The sequence below is a fragment of the Papio anubis genome, chromosome 19 (assembly GCF_008728515.1).
Source record: "Papio anubis isolate 15944 chromosome 19, Panubis1.0, whole genome shotgun sequence".
Taxonomy (NCBI): Eukaryota; Metazoa; Chordata; class Mammalia; order Primates; family Cercopithecidae; genus Papio; species Papio anubis.
Window position 1 is genome coordinate 10,567,465 of NC_044994.1, and position 20,679 is coordinate 10,588,143.

The 20,679-nt window shown below is 36.5% G+C and overlaps 1 protein-coding gene across 5 annotated transcripts in view; it reads right to left on the minus strand.

The window, feature by feature from the left end:
- SMCHD1 (structural maintenance of chromosomes flexible hinge domain containing 1) overlaps positions 1-20,679 on the minus strand; it is a 153,480-nt gene that overhangs the window by 70,247 nt on the left and 62,554 nt on the right. For all 5 annotated transcript variants that reach the window (XR_002518629.2, XR_002518628.2, XR_002518630.2 and 2 more), the window contains 8 exons: positions 15,552-15,629; positions 15,353-15,472; positions 11,805-11,949; positions 9,473-9,569; positions 7,949-8,021; positions 5,873-6,012; positions 5,054-5,188; positions 1,962-2,189 (listed from right to left, as the gene is read on the minus strand). Coding sequence is in view for 2 of the 5 variants with exons in the window: in XM_021929971.2 (XP_021785663.1) it covers positions 1,962-2,189; positions 5,054-5,188; positions 5,873-6,012; positions 7,949-8,021; positions 9,473-9,569; positions 11,805-11,949; positions 15,353-15,472; positions 15,552-15,629 (1,016 nt within the window). In the remaining 3 variants the exon portion in view is untranslated. The remainder of the gene's footprint in view (positions 1-1,961; positions 2,190-5,053; positions 5,189-5,872; positions 6,013-7,948; positions 8,022-9,472; positions 9,570-11,804; positions 11,950-15,352; positions 15,473-15,551; positions 15,630-20,679) is intronic.

The following is a 20,679-nucleotide window of genomic DNA, read 5'->3' on the forward strand; positions in this document are numbered from 1 at the left end:
CTCTTCCCTCATTACGAAGGGGAAAAAAGCTGGCTAGAACAAGCATTGTTCCAAATAAGATTTTAAAACTCATGTCAGTTGAACCCATGCTAAATAATCCTTTTGAATTACCAGATCTTATGTTTGGAAACACAGGATGGGTATGGTGTATACCAGTCTGAAAGAGCAATTGCCAAACAATGTTAACTCTCCAAAAATTTGGTTAACTGGGACTCCTTACTAAGAGTCTATGAATGTCAGCTCTCCAGACATGGAGGAATGCTTATTTCTAACTACCTCAAAAAGCCTGGAATTTTGGTAAATTCTTTTTCCACACTTGGGAATTTTATCTCCACAGACGTCAAGGGGAAAAAAGTACAGTAAGTTCTGTTACAATGCTTACTTTGAAAATGCAAATTTGTTCCAATACAATCATGTTTACTTTGAAAATGCAAATTTGTTCCAATACAATTATCAGTAAACAATTTAAGCATAAGGCAAATTTTACTTTTGCTTAGGTACGATTTCATCTTTGAAAAAACTAGGTCAACACAGAAAACTGTGCGCAGCTGAACCAACCAAGTGGGAACACAAAAAATGTTGCACCTCAAACACCTATCAGTCACCTCAGTTGACTATGTGTTAATGAGCCATGCTCATCCACAGACTGTTAAAACAACTTCCCCTCACTTTCAGACAACCTTCCTTCCACCACTTTACAGTAACTCAAAAGCTGCAATCATTCCTAAGACTTCATTAAGCTAGGTAAACTGCCATATTATTATAGTATTTATGTAGTTCTTAACATTTAACACGTATTATCATTATTGCTTTTGCCACTATTTTATTAGGTTCTCTTAATGGGTTACTGAGAAAGTTTGAGTATTGTGCCTCTAGTTTCCATTTTCCCTCATAAGTCCTGTGATTTTTTTATTGCACAATTTTGCACAGCAGAGTGATTTTGAAGAATGCATGTGTCTCATTATAGAAGAACAAACTGAACTTTGAAAGAAGCAAGCATAGACTGTCCACTATTATTTCAGTCAACCATAAAGGGAATGCGAAAAAGCTGTCTACTTTATGTAATAAGAGTCTTAACATTTTGATTTGGGTCCCTGTTCAGTGAGGTACTAAGTTTCAACATGTAGATTCAACCCTATCAAGGTACAAATGTCATATTTAGATGACAGCAGGTTCATGAGGACCAACAAAACTCTTTTTTTTTTTTTTTTGAGACGGAGTCTCGCGCTGTCGCCCAGGCTGGAGTGCAGTGGCCGGATCTCAGCTCACTGCAAGCTCCGCCTCCCGGGTTCACGCCATTCTCCGGCCTCAGCCTCCCGAGTAGCTGGGACCACAGGCGCTGCCGGCTATTTTTTGTATTTCTTAGTAGAGACGGGGTTTCACCGTGTTAGCCAGGATGGTCTCGATCTCCTGACCTCATGATCCGCCCATCTCGGCCTCCCAAAGTGCTGGGATTACAGGCTTGAGCCACCGCGCCCGGCCACAAAACTCTTTTCTAAGGATATTTTTAGAGTGGTATACCAATTTCAGTAATTTAAATGGCCAAATCGAGGCTCTGTAGTTAACAACACTGTTTCACTGCTTGCCTTTAACAGATCTTTTGTTTAGTGCTTTCAAAACTGCTACCAATTTATTGCTAGCTTTATCAAGGTGGTGATGTTAACTGCAATTGCAGAAAAACAGCTAGTCAGGAAGAGCACAACTAAACAAAATGCCAAAACCTAGATTTTTAAATGTCAAAATCATTTTTTTCTAAGTATAATTTTGTCACACATGAATCATTCGCATTTCAACCTACCCCATGAAAAAAGCTTATTCTTCTTAGAATTTGAAATGATAGTATAATTTTTCTGTGACAACTTTCTTTTATAGAGACTACCCACAAAACGGCTTGTTCAAAGTCTTACAAACATAAAATTTAAAAAGTTCTTACAAATAACCAATCTGTTAGAGATACTTACTTTAATTTTTTCTGCTAAAGCGGATGTTATATTGATTTCTCTTTCTCCTTCATCATACATTTGAAAAATAAGATTACGCATAATATCACCTGCTATCCAATTAACCTCATCCTGATGTTTGATCTGAATTGCCTTTTGTCCTTCCACACTGAATATTTGTAGTCTTGCAACATGGCTACTGGGAAGTAACTTAATAGTCTTCTCCACAGGTGCCACATCTTTACAACTCTAGGAAGAGAAGAAAACACAAACACTGAGTGATATCTGTACTGAAATCTTACACTCCTGAAGAATTTACTTTCAATATTAGGGAAGACCATCTCATACATTGTTATACTCACAGGTTTTGTCATTAAGATGGCATTGTACTATTAATAATTCCGTATGTTATACCATCAGGTTATAAACGACAGTGGCCACATTCTTGAAACAAAAACAATTATATTTGGACTAAAAGGATTCCCTTCCTCTTTTTTATTTTTTTATTTTTATTTTTGAGACAGAGTCTTGCTTTGCCTCCCAGCTGGAGGGCAGTGGCGCGATCTTGGCTCACTGCAACCTCTGCCTTCTGGGTTCAAACCACTCTCCTGCCTCAGCCTCCAGAGTAGCTGGGATTACAGGCGACCACCACCACGCATAGCTAATTTTTGTATTTTCAGCAGAGACGGGTTTCACCATGTTGGCCAGGCTGGTCTCAAACTCTTGACCTCAAATGATCCACTGGCCTCGGTCTTCCAAAGTGCTGGGATTATAGGCATCAGCCACTACACCCGGTCCCTTCCTCTTATTTCCAAGTTTCTTTAAAAGTATTGCCAACTTGTGAAATTTTAATTATGTTCATACTCTGTTAGTATTTATGAATAAGAATAAAGATGTAAGAAATTAAGAACTTTCTACAAAATCAGAGACAAACAGCTACCAGAAAATATATTATTTAATGATAATAGATTACATTAAGCTTTCAGTATTTTCTCAATTCATAACACATTGGGGTAAGTGATCAAGGTTGTTTATAGCCAAAGAAGGACTCTAGACACCCTAAAGACAACTGGTCAATGTATCGGCATATTTACAATTTATTATTGGCACACCAGTGTTCTACAGATCAAAGAAAAGACCTAGATTATGCTATATAAATTGATTTTAGGCACACAAAATTAAAATATTACATTATTATTTCATAATCTAGTTAGTCTATTCAACAGCAGACACTAAATTTAAAACAAGTTTAAACATAAAATACCTTTATAATCTTACCTAACTCATGTCTCCTTCCTCATCCAGTTGTAGCCATTTAACTTATGGAAGACTATCCATGTCAGTGATATTAAAAATTCCTACCTCACAGAATGTCAGGCACACAACCATCTTCTGTTGTATCTTATTTGCTTTACTCCTAAACTCAGTTACTGCCATTGGATAACATTTTCTAACTGCATATTAGAGGATTTCTGTTGGCATTCGTTTTAATTGACCTGAATTCTTGGTCTTCTGCTGATTGGTCTGTAGTATTTACATAAGTCCTAATGCCTGCTGCTCTTGCCTCCAAGTCCAGATTCCTCCCTAATTCATAGTCATCTTTTGCAAGAAAGAGTGCTCAAAAGTATGTTGCCCATATTATTGCATAAAGAAAATGCATAAAAAATACTTTAAGGTTATCAAATATAACCAGCTTAAAAAGAACTGGAATGAAGAGTCACCTCATTCTAATTCAAAAAGTAAAAGACATCTTGTATCCATTTGAGGTTCAAGCTATGTTAATAACCGATGTATAATTAGTAGGAAAGTATAAGTTAATCAACCAGTTAGATTATCTATCACCATTATCAATTACTAAGAAATCACATTTAAGTATTTTACTTAAGTATCTGTACTCAGCAACCTTAGAAGTTTTACTTAAGTATTTGTTATCCCACTCCACAACCTTAGACTGTTTACAGCTTCTGCCTCCATGCTGGCTTCGCTATCAGCCATGATGTATCGCCAATAAAAAGTACCCTACTGGCACATGATATAGAAATCCCTTTGTGGGCCAGGCGCAGTGGCTCACACCTGTAATCTCAGCACTTTGGGAGGCCAAGGTGGGTGGATTATGAGGTCAGGAGATCAAGACCATCCTGGCTAACATGGTGAAACCCCATCTCTACTAAAAATACAAAAAATTATCTGGGCGTAGTGGCGGGTGCCTGTAGTCCCAGCTACTTGGGAGGCTGAGGCAGGAAAACGGCATGAACCCGGGAGCGGGAGCTTCCAGTGAGCCGAGATTGCGCCACTGCACTCCAGCCTGGGAGACAGAGTGAGACTCCGTCTCAAAAACACAAACAAAAAAAAGAAAACCCTTTGTGTAAAAATACAAATAAAAAGCTATGTGTGTATAGAAAATTATATACACAAATTAAAGGTTTATATGTTCTTCTGTGGTGGTTTAAATGGAGATATTTACCAAACTTTCTAAAACAAATGAGAACCATAAAAAGCAAAAGGGCTGGGCACAGTGGTGCACGCCTGTAACTTCAGCACTTTGGGAGGCCAAGGTGGGAAGACTGTCTGTTGCCAGGAATTTGAGATCAGACTGAGCAACACAGCAAGACCCTCTTTCTCAAAAAATAAATAATAAATAAATAATCAGGTGCATTGGTCCTTGTCTGTAGTCCCAGTTACTTGGGAGGCTGAGGTGAGAGGATCACTAGAGCTTAGGAGTTGGAGGCTGCAGTAAGTCATGATTGTGCCACTGCACTCCAACCTAGACAACAGAATGAGACTCTAACTCTTAAAAAAAAAAAAAAAAAAAAGCAAAAGAATAAAATTATGTATTTTAATAGAAGAAAAATATTTTAGGGAAATATAAATCAGTAATAGTTTCAGATACTATAATAAAGACACTGTAAAAATCAAGACAATTACTAATATTTGACACAAATGTTAAAATAGTCATTATAGCATTTCATATTGCCTTTGCTTTGCTTTGGCTGAAAGAACCACAATACCTCATTTTTAGAAGTTAACAATTTTGCAAAACATGTTATTAAGCAGTTGAAGACTATTTATATGAAGACTCAATACAGTATCAATGAGTAACAATAATAACTTACAGGTATTTCAATTCTTGCTTTAAGCATCTGGTCTTTTTTAATATTCTGAACTTGAATTGCAGATCCTGTTAAAATACTGGTTCCGGAACTACTGCAATCTACAACATAGACTGGAAGGTTTGGAGCACCTGAAAACTATTTGAAGGATGCAAAATAATGTAAGACCCTATCAAATGTATTTGATTATTCCATAATTGTTCAAAGTTTCAAATAATTCACTAGAGCTACTATTTCTGGCAATGAATAAGAAAATTCTAAGTAAAAGTCACTAAAACTCTTGAATACTGAACAAAAACAGTAATTTTCTACTGTACTATGTAAAATTTATCTGTTTTGGAAGGAAAACCAACCTCCTCAATCACAATCCTTTTCTTTTTTACTTAACTGGATTTTCCTTTTCTTTCTGTGGTCTTTTACCTACCTTCATTTAAGCATCATTCCCAATTTTTTTCCCCCTAAAATAAAGGAATAAAGGCTATTCCATAGGCAGAGCAGCCCATTCCCAATCTTGAAAGACATTTTTGTCTTTCTATTCATGTATAATTCATATAAAATGAGAGGGATGGAGTCAAGGAAGGAGAGGTGAGTAAACCTTCATCCACGAATTTATGAAACTGGGCACAGGTGGCATCTTTATTGGTTTAGGAATGATTAAAAAAAAAAAAAAAACTATTGGCAATAAGATCCCACAAATCCCTCCATGGAATAATCATTTCAGACTTAAATCCTATGTAAGATTTACTATTAAGTGGCTAAAATAGTCACTGCCACTTACTATAAGGGACTCAAAATAATCGAAGTATCTTCCAATAAGCTTACCTTACAATGAACAATCAATTTTGGTTGTGCTGTTATGTTGTCTGATTCATCTAAAACTTCCACCTGAAATGGGAAAGCTGTTCCATTTTCTATAACTAAAATTTCGGAATCAGGTTTCACTTTCAATCGACGAGGCTGACCTAACAGTAAATTATACAATGAAATACATATTCAGGTTTCAAAGACTGAAGTACTGAAATAGCAAAAGAAACAACTTTAGCATTAAAGACTCAATATTTTATAAATATTGCCAAGAAAGAAAAATATAGGCAATGTCCATGTTTAATCGGTTTCATCCCAAAATGCATAGATTCAATACATGACAAGACTTATCTCAACTGTATAAAATACTTGGTGTCTAGGCTAAGTTTTATTCCACAAGGTACGACACAGTGATAATTCACATTAGAAATCACCTAAAATCTTTAAAAGATACTGGGGAAAAGGTATTCAAAAAGAAAAATAACGGCTGATTAAAACTATTTAACAATTTTACATGATGATTTTTCCGGCACAAGTAACTATATGTTTTAGACATTCAAAGAATTAGTTCTTGTAATGACATGATCAGGTCATTCACTTGTTAGATTGTCCACTACCTCTGATGTCATAAGCAATTAACATCACAAATTTCCTCTAAGATTAAGAAAAGTAGGCTTATATTTCTGCAGTAAGCCAGTCTGATTTGTTCCATAAACACTGATATTTTAAAAATTCAATTAATGCTACATACTGATAACACAAGTACATGGAGAGAATTACTGAAAATATTTATTATACTTTGTACTAATATTAGTTAATATTCATTTATTTACTATATATGAAGTATTGTGCTAAGTTTTATTAAGGATTATTTTTACATAAACGTCACAATAATCTTAAGGAAGATATTACTATTATCATCCCCATTTTACAGGGAAGGAAATTGGGATTCAGATAAATTAAGTATTTCTTCCAGGTCACCAGGCTAGTAAGTAGCAAACATAGGTTTAAATCCTGATTTGTAATTTGAAACTCCTTGACTTTTATCACTATACCATGATACTTCCTATATACCCCTCAACAAGAACTATCTAGCTACTGAGAAATATACTACTCAAATCCATACTTATTATTTAATAATCTAACCTCTAAAATAAATGAATGTTTGTTGATACGTATGATTTTTTTCTTGTACTTCCACCAATGGACCTACCTAAATTCTTTAACAATTCACACTGGAGGAAAATGTCAAACAACTTGAATTTGTGAAAGCAAATAGCTGATATGTTTCTTTTTACCTACAACCAGTAACAAGATCACATATGCACACAGATATGATTGTGGTATTGTTCATATCAGAGCTAAAACTAACATGCTAAACATTGCTGTGTTTTACAGGTGCAGGCAGTTCTTACTTGGTACAGTAGGTGTTAATGAAAACTCTTGCCTATTGGAACTGTGTCCTCCATTGAGTACTACAGAACTGTGCAAGGCAAGGACTACCTGTAGTAACTCATTTAATACTCCTAACAACCCCAAGGGAGTAGATATTATCTCATTTTACACAAGAAGAAATTGAGGCATAGAACGAGTTTACCTAGACACTAACCCAGCAGGGCTGACTCCAGAATGCACTTAGAACCTCTACTATAGACTGCCTCTCAAATTAGCCAGCATATTCTATCCTATGTAACTTTAATGCAACTTCATTTTCTCAAGTTAAGTCATTAACTTAATAAAAATAACATTAAAAATTTTTCTTAAAATATGAAACAGTTGTATAAACAAAATGTAAAGAACAGACCCATCTCTAATAAAGCCTAATAGATATATTCCAAGAAATAGTTCCCCAAAACATTTTCAATACCCAAACTTTTCTCCCAATGTTATATTTAGAATGTCAATAACATCTTCCTAAATGTTTTCCTTTTTAAAAACTGGTCATTTCTATTAGTGCTATGGTTTGACATTTAAATGTATTTTCAAGATTTATACCACTACTAAAAGCCCAAAAATCTCTAACTTTATAGCATTATACTTTAACATAAGAATATTATTTTAAATAATTATGAATATTTCTTGAAATAATATTACCAGGTAGTAATTTCATTTTCAAAATCTGTGAGTCTTCTTTTAAGCCCGGCAGAGTAACCTTCAGATTATAATTCTGTTGAAAAAACCAGTAAAAATTAAACCCAGTCCTAAATACATACTTAAGTAGTTTATCACATCAATTCTGATTTATATTTTGGTTTTATTTTCATACCATTGTAGAAATTACTTACCAATTTTATACTTACTAAAATTATCATATACAGAGTCAGAAATCTTAGAGGAAAAAAATTGATCAATATTGCTTCCTTATAGACAGTGAAATGAACAGAATTATGGTACAACCTACTTTTCCAAAATAGGAATATCATTTTAGGATCAATTTTTCTCTTAAATTTTTATTCTCAAAAGGCATAACCTCTGAATAATTATCATAATCAAGATAGATATTATAAAACATATGAAATAGTAAAGTAGAAACAAAAATCACAAAATTTTGAAATGCAATGTGGTACTCTATATTGGATCCTGGAGCAGAAAAATAAATTAACTGGAGACAACAAAAAAAGTCCACAGTTTTGTTAGTAGTATTTTGTCGATGTGTGGATAAATATATAAAGTTCTGTCAGACATTAACAGGAAGAACTTTCTACATGCAACCTCTCTATACTATCTTCGAACTCCTTTGTAAGTTATTTCCTCTAAAGTTATTTCAAAATAAAAAGGTTTTTATAATCTAGGAATTTTTAGTAAGTTTATCTTACTAAAGTCAAATTTTCTGTGAATTTCAAGTTCTTTTTCCAGAAAAATCTGAATTCAGAAAGAATCAAGAACTCAATTGTTGATTTGATTATACAAAGCAGTATACAGTACTTGAAAAAAATACACATGCTCTGTTTTAAACATCACACTGATAGGGAAAATATTTAAAGTAATGATACACTGAAAAAAAAAATTAGCTACAGTGTTCCTTTTAGTCAGTTAAGTCTATTAGCTGCTGTAAGACCTAATTGAAAAATTACTTTATTAGAGTTTCTATCTTTAGCTTCCCTGTTTTTTTTTTTTTGACCAACAAACTATGCATAGGATTCCTTCCTTAACTGTATCTCGCACCAAACACTTCCTTTTATCTAAATATCAAAGTGATATGTTTAAAGATGTGAGCTGAAGTTTCCCATATTTCTAATTGTCATTTTTGTTCTAAGAAAAATATTCAAAAGTGGACAGAAACAGTAGGAGAGACAGAGAAAAAAAAAACCAAAACGGCATAGTCCTGGATAACCGCCAAAAAAATGACTTTGAATGTGAAAGAACTGAAATAGCAATAATGGGGACAGATGAAAAATATTTAATTCATGTTTAACCAACAATAGTAGGAAATGTGCCAATTTTTCTTACAGATGTAACTGGTAAGTCAGGTGGCATAATGCTGATAAACTCCTAAAAACCCAATTACTATCATCTGTTTTTTAAAAATAGGTCATTCCACTTTTCATTTACAATTTCATTCTTACCATATGAAATAAATACTTAACAAGTATCATAGGATCTATACATAATGCTTACCTTGCCTTGACAAGAGTTTACAGGGCCCTTAGCTGTAACACCTCGAATTACACAATTTGGTCCTTTGGTTATTTCTTCATAATGTAAAGATAAACCACTGGGGAAAAAAAATTATTTTTTAACTCCCCTCAATTGCCTACAAGTAAGCTGCAAATGTGTTTTTGCTTTCCTATGTAACATTGCCATGTCTATTTTTCTAATAAAATATTTTTTATATATAAAGAACTAAACAGAAAAAAATTCCAATGGATTTCTTTTACAAAGAAAACTGATCCAACAAGTATTAATAAGTGATGCCAATGGGTTAAACACTGAAAATGATACAATAGGTATAATGTAAAATTAAAATAGCACGTATTGAATTAGTAAAGATACAACGTAGTACCTAATCTAATGCTAGACCATGTATACAAGCCTAAGAAAAGGAAATACCCAAAGAAGCCAGGTTTAAGGATGTCCTCAGCATTTAACATGAATTCTTTCAAATATTTCACCAGTGGGATTTTAGAGACTTATGGGCATCTATTATTAAAATGAATGGCAATTTAGATAAAAGTCCAAATAATAACAGACAGGCTTATGAGGACATAAACCGGCGAGATCACCTAATCTACTTCCATGAGTAATATGGTTCCTAAAGCTGATTACAAAGCTAATTTCATCAGATTTGACCAGATGTAGACCTCCGCAGTGGCAAAATTTTACTTTGTCAAAGGTAAAGGGGAAAAAAGTAAAAAATATACCATGATGGAGAAAAGCCTAATTTTTCTGAGGAATGGAATTTAAGTGTTTACAGGTATTTTCAGAATAAACTGTAAAGCTCATTTGAAAAAAGATGTAATGTGGCACACAAGATAAAATAAATCCCCTCGGAAAGATGGCACATTAAACATATACACCTACTTTCACTGTCTCTTAAAATCCCACTAATATGACAGTAAAGGGATTTATTTTACTATTAAAGGAAAAAAGAAAGAAAAAACAGAAAGGAAGCAGAGACAGGGCAACCAAACTTATCTGCTAGAAAACAGGACAGACAAGTGGCAAGTATCAGCAGTCTCCAAAAAGCTGAATCATAAAACAGAAATAGAAAAAGCTAGAAACCAACCTGTCTCATAGAGTGCCCAGGTACCGTTCAGAATTGGCAAAAGGAAAAGGTTTAAACAAACAAGCAAAAAGACTGATGAAAAGTTTAGATCTCAGATCTCCAGATCTCTCGTCTCTGCCTCTGGCAGATGAGTGAAAGATAAATCTCTGAAAAGGTTAAAACAGAAGATCTCTGAACCAGGGACACGAGGTAAGTTGAGGATGAGAATGAAATACTAAAAAGAAGAGAAGAGGTAATCTGGAACGAATGCATATGGATACTGAGACCTCTCCTCCCCAATTCCCACCCCAGCCCTGTTCTTTGATTAGGAACCAAACTATTCCCCGCTCCAGGCAAAAGACTGAAGATTCTTCTTTGAGGAAACTGCTCAGCCCAAGACCTAAAAATACTAACAGGATTTCCCCCAACAATGTACTCCAGACAGATCATCCCACAGTGGAGCTCACAGGCAACAGCCTCTCCACACTCTTTCACCTGCATTCCAGTCTCCTACTCATTTACAAGCAGACGACCAATAACCAGATATCTCTAGAGACCAAGAACAAGCAATCGACTAAGTTGGAGACAACAGAGTATCTGTATAGGCAAAAGAAAACTTAAAAAAAAACAAAAACAAAAACCCAACCATTTGTTTTATCAGTGAAAACGGTACTACATTCATAAAACAAAAAGAGGGCCTTCAAAAAATTTCAGAGAACCAAAAAGAACTCATGGCAACTAAAAATACATTAGCAGAAAGGAAAAACTCAATGGAAAGGTAGTAAGCACAAGGTTGAGCACATTTATCAGAAAGTAAAACAGAAACACAAAAAGATTGAGGACATTTTTTTAAAAAATTGGGGATTCAGTACAGAAGGTCCAACATCCAATAACTAAGAACCCTAAAAGAGAAAACAGTGATGACAGAAGACACAGAATGAAGTATTTCAAATAATGAATTAAGAGACATTATATCATACTTGCAAAAGAACATGGAGTAAGACATAAACACCTTAACTTCAGCAATAAATTCAGTCAAAATATAAACTTCAGTGAAGCAATTTATATATGACACTAGTTACAGAGGATAGCTTGGAGCTAAATTACTCAGATATAATATAATTCACTAATATTTTAAATAATACTAAAGTTGAACACCTTACACACAAAAAAAATTAAGCTGAAAAAAAGAGCGAATGCTTAGCAAATATGAAAGGACAAATATGTATTGATCCTTCAAATTACCTTGCTTCAAGAACTGGCTGAATATCAGTTACTAGTTGACTGGTATGACCAAATTCATCCTGAAACTCCAGAGGGATATTAAATGGAACTCCAACACGACAAGGCTGATCCAGAAGAACACATGAAAATTTCTCTGGCTTACCCTCTTCAACAAAAACAAAAATGAAATGAAAAGCAAGTACATTGGTGAGAAAATCCATTGGGGGTCAAAAACAGATCCATTTCTATATGAGAAATTTTAGAAATCTATTTTAGACTATACTAAAAATAACATTTTAAAATCAGCACAAAAATTATATATTATGCAGACAATCCACTTGGGAAAAACCTCCCGAGTAGCTGGGACTACAGGTGTGTACCACTACACCTGGCTAATTTTTGTATTTTTTGTAGCAACAGGGTCTCATCATGTTGCCCACTGGTCTTGAACTCCTGAACTCAAGCTACCCACCTGCCTCCCCAGGCGTGAGCCACCATGCCCAGCTGTTGTACCTTTTCATAGGAAAGAACTTTAAAGGCAAAACACAATATTCAATAGTTATAAAATGATATATATGATGAAGTTAAATAGAAGCTCCACACGAGAAAATATTTGCAACATGTGTAACAAGGAAAATTCAGACTTCATGAAACCCTCCTATAAATCGGCTGTTCTCAAAGTGTGGTCTCTAGTCTTGAAGTTTTAGCATCCCCTGAGAACTTATTAGAAATGCAAATTCTAGGGCCCACCTCAAACCTGCTGAATCAGAAACTCGGTGAAATTCAGCAAGCTGTGTTTCTTTTCGGGTGAATCTGATACAAACTCAAATTTGAGAACCACAGCTTTAAACTATTGAAATGGGTATAGCAAATTAACAAGCATTCATAGATGGCATACAATGTCCAATAATGGCTAGAAGAGGTACACAATCTAAAAATTAGAGAAGCAGTTTCACCACCAACTATGCTAAATAAATATATAGTTCAGCCAGGAATGAGCATGCAGTCAACTGGAACTCTCATAGTGAGAAGTGAAGGTACTTCTTGGCATAGCCTTTTGGGATGTCCACTTCTTGGTATCACCCTAAGGAGATTCTAACATATGTACAGAAAGCAGCATAATTTTTTTTACCAAATAGCACTACGGTTTGTAATAGCCAAAAACTTGGAAACAATCAACATGATTCGTCAACAGGAAACTGCTTAAACTACAGCAAACCCATCTTATGAATATATGTTCCACAGGTGTTAAAAGAACAGAGATTTATGTATAAAAAAGTCTCCTAAAACATTAAAAAAAAAAGAAAACCACTCCAAGGTGGTCCTTCTTGATATCACAGCTACTTAGATTTAGATCAGTTCTCTCCAAAAACCCTGTAACAATGACTCTATAAAAGCAGTAAACAAGAAAAAAGATGAGAGTAATAGAATTGGAAAGCCAAAGAACATATGAGTAAGTGTAACTGACTTAGCAGAAAGACCTAAGAACATCAAATACTCAAACAACAAAGTAAGCAGAGACCGAATCTGATTCACAGTTATCAGATGCCCAAAAGTCTCAGGGATGGCTGTAGAAAGTTGTAGTGAAACTGAAATAAAACAAGGTTAGCTGAAGTCAGTTTGAGAAACAGTTTCGCAGATCCCCATCCTTCAACGCATGGGCTAGTCAACCACCCTCCTCATCCCTAGCAAAAGATGGAAGGTTAATTCTTCAGGGAAAGAAGAAAAGGTCCAGAAGTGAGAGACACACCACTACTAAAAGTGTCACTGATCAGGCGTGGTGGCTCAAACCTATAACCTCAGCACTTTGGGAGGCCAAGAAAGCAGGATAACTTGAGCCCAGGAGTTCAAGACCAGCATGGGTGACATAGTGAGACCCTGTCTGTATTTTAAAATATAATTAATTAAATTTAAAAGTGTCATTGAAAATAGGAAAGTGTTTATTGAAAATAGGAAAATCAAGTGGAAAATTATATACTAAATGTGAAGACTCCCACAAACACACACAAATGGTCTTTCCTAGCTTGGTTCCCAAAATGCTGGCAGCTACGTCTTTACCCTTTTAGCAGGTGACTGAAAGGCTCCACTCTGGGGAATGGAAACAGCCAAAGAGACAAGACCTAAAAATTCTCGTATCATAACTTCCCCCAAGGAAATTTAAGTTTTTAAGTGCCCTATTCTTCAATGTAAGCAAATCACTAATTATATAAGAGAATATCTAATAAAGACAAGGAGGAAAAAAAGCAACATGGAGGAAACAAACTATGAATCAGGAAAAATGCTATAAAAAAAAACCCACTATTATTAATATCCTCAGAGAATAAAGATACTAAATTCATGAAGTAGGAAGAGAATGCTTAAGGAATTGTTTAACAAGATTATTTTAAAAGAGATTTTGGAAACTAAAAATGGTAGCAAAAAGGAAAAAATAGCATAGAACATCAAGCTGTTAACGAAAATCTCCAATAAGGTAGTAAAACAAAACCAAGAGATGGAAAGTAGGAAAAACAAAAATAATATACCAATCCTGAAATCCAACATCTTAACATTAGATGTTTTAGAAAAAAAGAACAGGCTGGGCACAATGGCTCAAGCCTGTAATCCCAGCACTTTAGGAGGCCGAGGCAGGAAGATGGCTTGAGGTTAGGTGTCTGAGGCCAGAATGGGCAACATAACATAGCGAGACCCTATCTCTACAAAAAAATGTTTTTTAAAAATTAGGGCCAGGTGCGGTGGTAACATCTGTAATCCCAGCACTTTGGGAGGCCGAGGCCGGTGGATCACCTGAGGTCAGAAGTTCAAGACCAGCCTCACCAACAAGAAGAAACCCCATCTCTACTAAAAATACAAAATTAGCTGGGCATGGTGGTGCATGCCTGTAATCCCAGCTACTTGGGAGGCTGAGGCAGAAGATTCACTTGAACCTGGGAGTCGGAGGTTGCAGTAAGCCAAGATCACACCATTGCATTCCAGCCCTCCAGCCTGGGCAACAAGAGCAAAACTCCATCTCCAAAAAAAAAAAAAAAAAAAAAAAAAAAAATTAGGTGCAGTGAGCTGCAATCACACCACTGCACTCCAGCCTAGGCAACAGAGCAAGACACCATCTCCTAAAAAGACAACAGGCCAGAGGTGATGGCTCATGCCTGTAACCCCAACACTTTGGGAGGCCAAGGAGGGCGGATCATGAGGTCAGCAGTTCGAGACCAGCCTGGCCAACAAAGTGAAACACCGTCTCCACTAAAAATACAAAAAAATTAGCCAGGTGTGGTGGTGGGCACCTGTAATCCCAGCTACTTGGGAGACTGAGGCAGGAGAATCACTTGAACCCAGGAAGCGGAGGTTGCAGTGAGCCGAGATTGTGCCACTGCACTCCAGCCTGGGTGACAGAATGAGACCCCAACTCAAAGTAAGAACAAAACAAAACAAAACAAAACAAAATAAAATAATAAAATAAAATCCAAACGGTTACCCAATTGTTCAAACATCTTTTATTGGCTTATCTCTCTTTTCTTTTTGGATTTAAAATGCCATCTTTAGCATATATAATTATATATTACTGTTTTGCTTACCTTTAACAGAAAACTTAATTGCTTTAGATGGTAGCGGTCTTCCTGCATAAGTGTCTGCATTACTTTCATTCAACACAACTTGTAATTTCAAGGTATAATTCCCCAACTTCTGAAAGTTTTCTGGATAAATTAAGAAGAAATTAAAAATCAAGTCAACACAATACCAACGTATTTTTTAACATTCAGAATAAGAACTCACCCATTTTTTTAAACCAGTAAGGCCATTTTCCTCCATGTTGACTAATATGCGAAATAATCTCTTTATTTCCACTTGAAGCTTAATAAAAGAAAAAAGAAACAATACTGTCTTGAGAAATTTAACATAAAACATGAAACATGCAATGTCACATTGGCACCAAATACCTATTTGCTGCATTTTAAAACCTGCTTTGAAGCTTCAAAAGATCTAACGCTATCCTATGAAAATGAACAGCAATAATAAAAGTTAACTCTTCAATTCATTAAAATCTCTTTATTTCAAGTCTTTACTTGTAAACTCTTTCACTTTATTTAAAATTACTATTTAAAGAGAAAGGAAGACAACAGAATAGACAAATAACACGACCTCTCCAAAAAATTCCTTATTTATTGCCCACTCTAGAATTATATAATGCAAATATTCAAAAACCCAAAATTTTTTAAAAGGCAATTCATGAACAAAACCGAAATGTTTATCAAGTAGGTAACATGACCACACAGACCAAAAACAGGGAGAGAGAGAAAAGTAGTCAACCATACCCACCTGGAAACAGTACAATAGTGTATTCAAACTGTGAACTTTTATCTAAGAAGGAACACAGGAGTTCAACATAAAAGCATAACAGGCCCAGTGTGGTAGCTCGTGCCTGTAACCACAGCACTCTGGAAGGCTGAGGCCAAGAATTTGAGACCAGCCTGGGCAATACAGTGATGGCTTGTCTCTATAAATATTTAAAAATCAGCCGGGCATGGTCCAGCTAATTAGTCCCAGCTACCTGAGAGGCTGAGATGGGAGGACTGCGTGAGCCCAGGAGGTCAAGACCGCAGTGAGCTATGAAGGTACCAGTCTGGGCAACAGAGCAAGACCTTGTCTCAAAAAAAAAAAAGCAAAAGAAACTTTGGATACTTTGAACACTTCAGTAGGCAACAGCACTGCATGTCCCATGAAAAACTGGGAGTGAATCCTCCGTGTGAGAAGGGGAGAGAGCAACTGAAGCCAGTGGGAGCTCCTTGGCCCTACCAAGCACTGGATCTGACTTGGAGAGCACTGGGGAGAGTGGGAAGTGCTCCACTCATACTCCTAGACCCAGTGGGTGCAAATAGAAGGAGGCCATTCCCAATCCTAAGTCACAGGGGGCTGCACAGAAACCTGCCAGCCAGCATAGGTGGCAGTCACTGGTATGGAGAATCTCCAGACTAAGATTTGTGATCTATTATTGAGGAGAGCAGCCTCCACAACCAGAATTGAGAGGCAAGCGTAACATGGGCCCCAGCCATGGGTAAGAGAATTGGGGGCCCCTGCTTTGCAGAGCCAGACTGGGAGGGGTATGGCCTGGAGCCTGATTTTTGTCCCTGGCAGGAAGTTTTGCAGCCTGAGACAGATTCACAATCTGAGGACAGACTGCCTGGGACTTGGCTGGCTATTTCAGCTTGCTGCCAGTAGCAGACGGTAGGAGGGAACTCAACCAGGTCAAAACTGTAGAGAACCAGATCCCACTATCACCTGCCAGGTTGTAGAGCCCTAGCAACCCCACTTTCCCCGTGCTGGATCTTTGGCAAGGCATTGGTTGCTCTGCTCCTCCCTGGAGCATTGCTTCAGGGGCCTGAGAACTACCTTGCAACCCCTGCAAGGGCTGGTGCTTGTGTCCACTGTTGAGGTGGCCAAAATGCAGGATTCTCTGGCCCAGCCCTGCCTAGCTCTGTCCTCCCCAACTGCCTCAGGGGCAGAGCACAGGACTGGGACCCCTGGAAGTTACACAGCCCAGTTCATCGTCTAGGACATCAGAGTACTTCTGGTTAACAAAGGTAACCCATAAATGCTACTACAACAGCTGTATCCAGCTCTTACCTTCTAGCACCACATACTGGACAGGAGGCCAACCTGCACAGCCCATTAAAACATCTGCTAAAACAATCGTGCAGTGCTCAGGAAGGAGACAAGCTCTGCCACCACCTCTACTACCACAATTGCCCATACCACTGCAGCTACACAGGAAGCCCTGAGACTGCCCACCCGCCTGATACATTACTACAATAGCCAGCATTGCAGAAAGCCACCACGCTAAGGCTATTTATAAACAAGGAAATCACACGTAACTTATGTCACTGAATACACCCAAGAAGCAAAGTCAAAAGAATCTATTAAACATACATCATAGACACATTGTCAAGGAAAAAATAAGTCCTGCCCCAACAAAAGTAAATTCAAAAATAAAAATAAGCAACTACTACTCCAGATGCAAAGGAAATGAGCCCAATACAGAAAATATTTTTTAAAAAGGTGCTATGACAATTCGAAAGCAACACAGTAATTCTCTAACAATGGATCCTAACCAAAAAGAAATCTTTGAAATATTAAATAAAAAATTCAAAATACTGATTATTTTATTTCTTGAGATATGGTCTTGCTCTATTGCCCAGGGTGAATTTCAGTGGCACAATTATAGCTCACTGCAGTCTCATGGGCTCAAGTGATCCTCCCATCTCAGCCTCCTAAATGGCTGGGACTACAGGTCTGCACTGCCATGCCCACTTGTTAAATTAAAAAATAATAATTTTTAGAGAGAGTGTCTCACTGTTTTGTCCAGGATGGTCTTGAACTCCTGACATCAAGCTATCTTCCCACTTCAGCCTCCTGGGATTACAGGCATCAGCCACCATGGCCAGCTAAAATACTGATTTTTAAAGAAGCTCTATGAGATACAGGAGATATCTGAAAACTAATATAAAGTAATAAGAAAATGAAATTCAGGATATGAACAAGAAATTTACCAAAGGCAGAGTTTTTTATTTTTTAAAAAAGGAACTTCTGGAATAAAAAAATTCATGGAAGGAATTGCAAAATACAATTGAAAGCAAACAATGGACTAGACCAAGTAGGAGAATCTCAAAATGTGAAGATAAATCTGTTGAATTAATCAATCAGACAAAATAAAGAAAAAAGAATTGTAAAAAATGATCAAAGCCTTCTCGAAGTATGGGTCAATGTAAAATAGTCAAACCAACAAAATCCTAGGTAATCCCAAGGGAAAAGAAAAAGCAAAAACTTTAGAAAACCTATTTGAGGAGGCCGGGCGCGGTGGCTCACGCCTGTAATCCCGGCACTTTGGGAGGCCAAGGCGGGTGGATCACGAGGTCAGGAGATCGAGGCCATCCTGGCTAACACGGTGAAACACCGTCTCTATTAAAAAATACAAAAAATTAGCCAGGCGTGGTGGCGGGCACCTGTAGTCCCAGCTACTCAGGAGGCTGAGACAGGAGAATGGCGTGAACCCAGGAGGCGGAGCTTGCAGTGAGCCGAGATCGCACCACTGCACTCCAGCCTGGGCAACAGAGCAAGACTCCGTCTCAAAAAAAAAAAAAAAAAAAGAAAAAAAAAAAAAGAAAACCTATTTGAGGAAATAATTGTTGAGGAAAACTTCCCTTGTCTAGCAAGAGATCTATACATCCAAAGAATCAGAGGCTCAAAGAACACCAGGCAAAAACACTGCAAGAAAGGCCTCACTACAATATATAGAAATTTGACTGCCTAAGGTCAATGTGAAGGAAAATATCCTAAAATCAGCAAGAGAAAAAGCATTCAGTCATCAGCAACGGAAAATCCATTAGACTAACAGTGGATTTCACAGCAGGTACCTTACAAGCTTAGTAGAGACTGGGATTTTATTTTTTCTGTTTTTTACAATCCTGCTCCATCTGTAGGATTCTGTTTTCAAAGTGCTGAGGGTGGGGAGCAGGAGGACTGTCAACCACAAATTTTGTGTCCTGCTAGAATAAGCTTCATAAATGGAGCCAAAATAAAGTCTTTCCCAGAGAAGCAAACCCTGAAGAAATTCACCACCCCTAAACCAGATCTACAAGAAACACTCAAAGGAGTTCTAAACATGGAAACAAACGGTCAATACTAGCCATCATAAAAACAAGAGCGTATAAAATTCACAGGTCTTATAAAATAATTATACAAGGCAGGAAGAGAAAAAAATCAAATAGCGACACAACAGAATTCCACCAAACCACAAAGACAGAAAGGAGGGAAAAAAAGAAAGAATCTACAAAGCAACTAGACAACAACATTATGATAGGAGCAAAACCTCACATATAAATACTAACCTTGAATGTAAATCGATTACATGCTCTACCTAAAAGATACAGACTGGCAGTAATGGATTTTTTTAAATGAACCAACTAAATGCTACTTACAATAAACTCATATTACTCATAAAGACAATTATAGACTGAAGGTGTGGAAACAGCTATTCCATACAAACAGAAACCAAAAGTGAGCAAGAGTAGCTGATATCAAATAAAATAAACTATAAATCAACAACAGTTTAAAAAAAAATTATATAATGTTAAAGGGATCAATTCAACATGAAGATACAATTCTAAATATATATGTACCAAATACCAGTGCCCAAATTCATAAAACATATATTACTAGACCTAAGAAGACACAGAAAGCAACACAACAATGACGGATTCAACACCCTACTGATAGCACTAGATGGATCATGGAGACAGAAAACCAATAAAGAAACACTGGATTTAAACTGGCCTTTAGACCAAATGGACCTAAGCAAACATTTACACAACATTCTACCCAACAATATGCAGAATATACATTATTCTGCAGAATATACATTCTTCTCATTAGCAAATGGAACATTCTCCAAGACAGGTCATACATCAGGCCACAAAACAAATCTCAATACATTTTGAAAAATCAAAATCATATCAAGTAACTTCTTGGACCATCGTGGAATAAAACTAGAAATCAATTCCAAGAGAAACTCTCAAAACTATAAAATACTTGGATCAAACAGCTTGCTCTTAAATAACCTTTATGTCAACGATAAAATTCATATGAAAATTTAAAATACATATACGTATTTTGAGATGGAGTCTCACTCTGTTGCCAGGCTGGAGTGCAGTGGTGCAATCTCAGCTCACTGCAGCCTCTGCCTCCCAGGCTCAAGTGATTCTCCTGCCTCAGCCACCCGAGTAGCTGAAATTACAGGTGCACATTACCACACCCGGCCAATTTTTGTACTTCTTAGTAGAGATGGGGTTTCACCATGTTGGCCAGGCCAGTTTATGATGTATCTTTTTTTTTTTTTTTTTTTTAATTT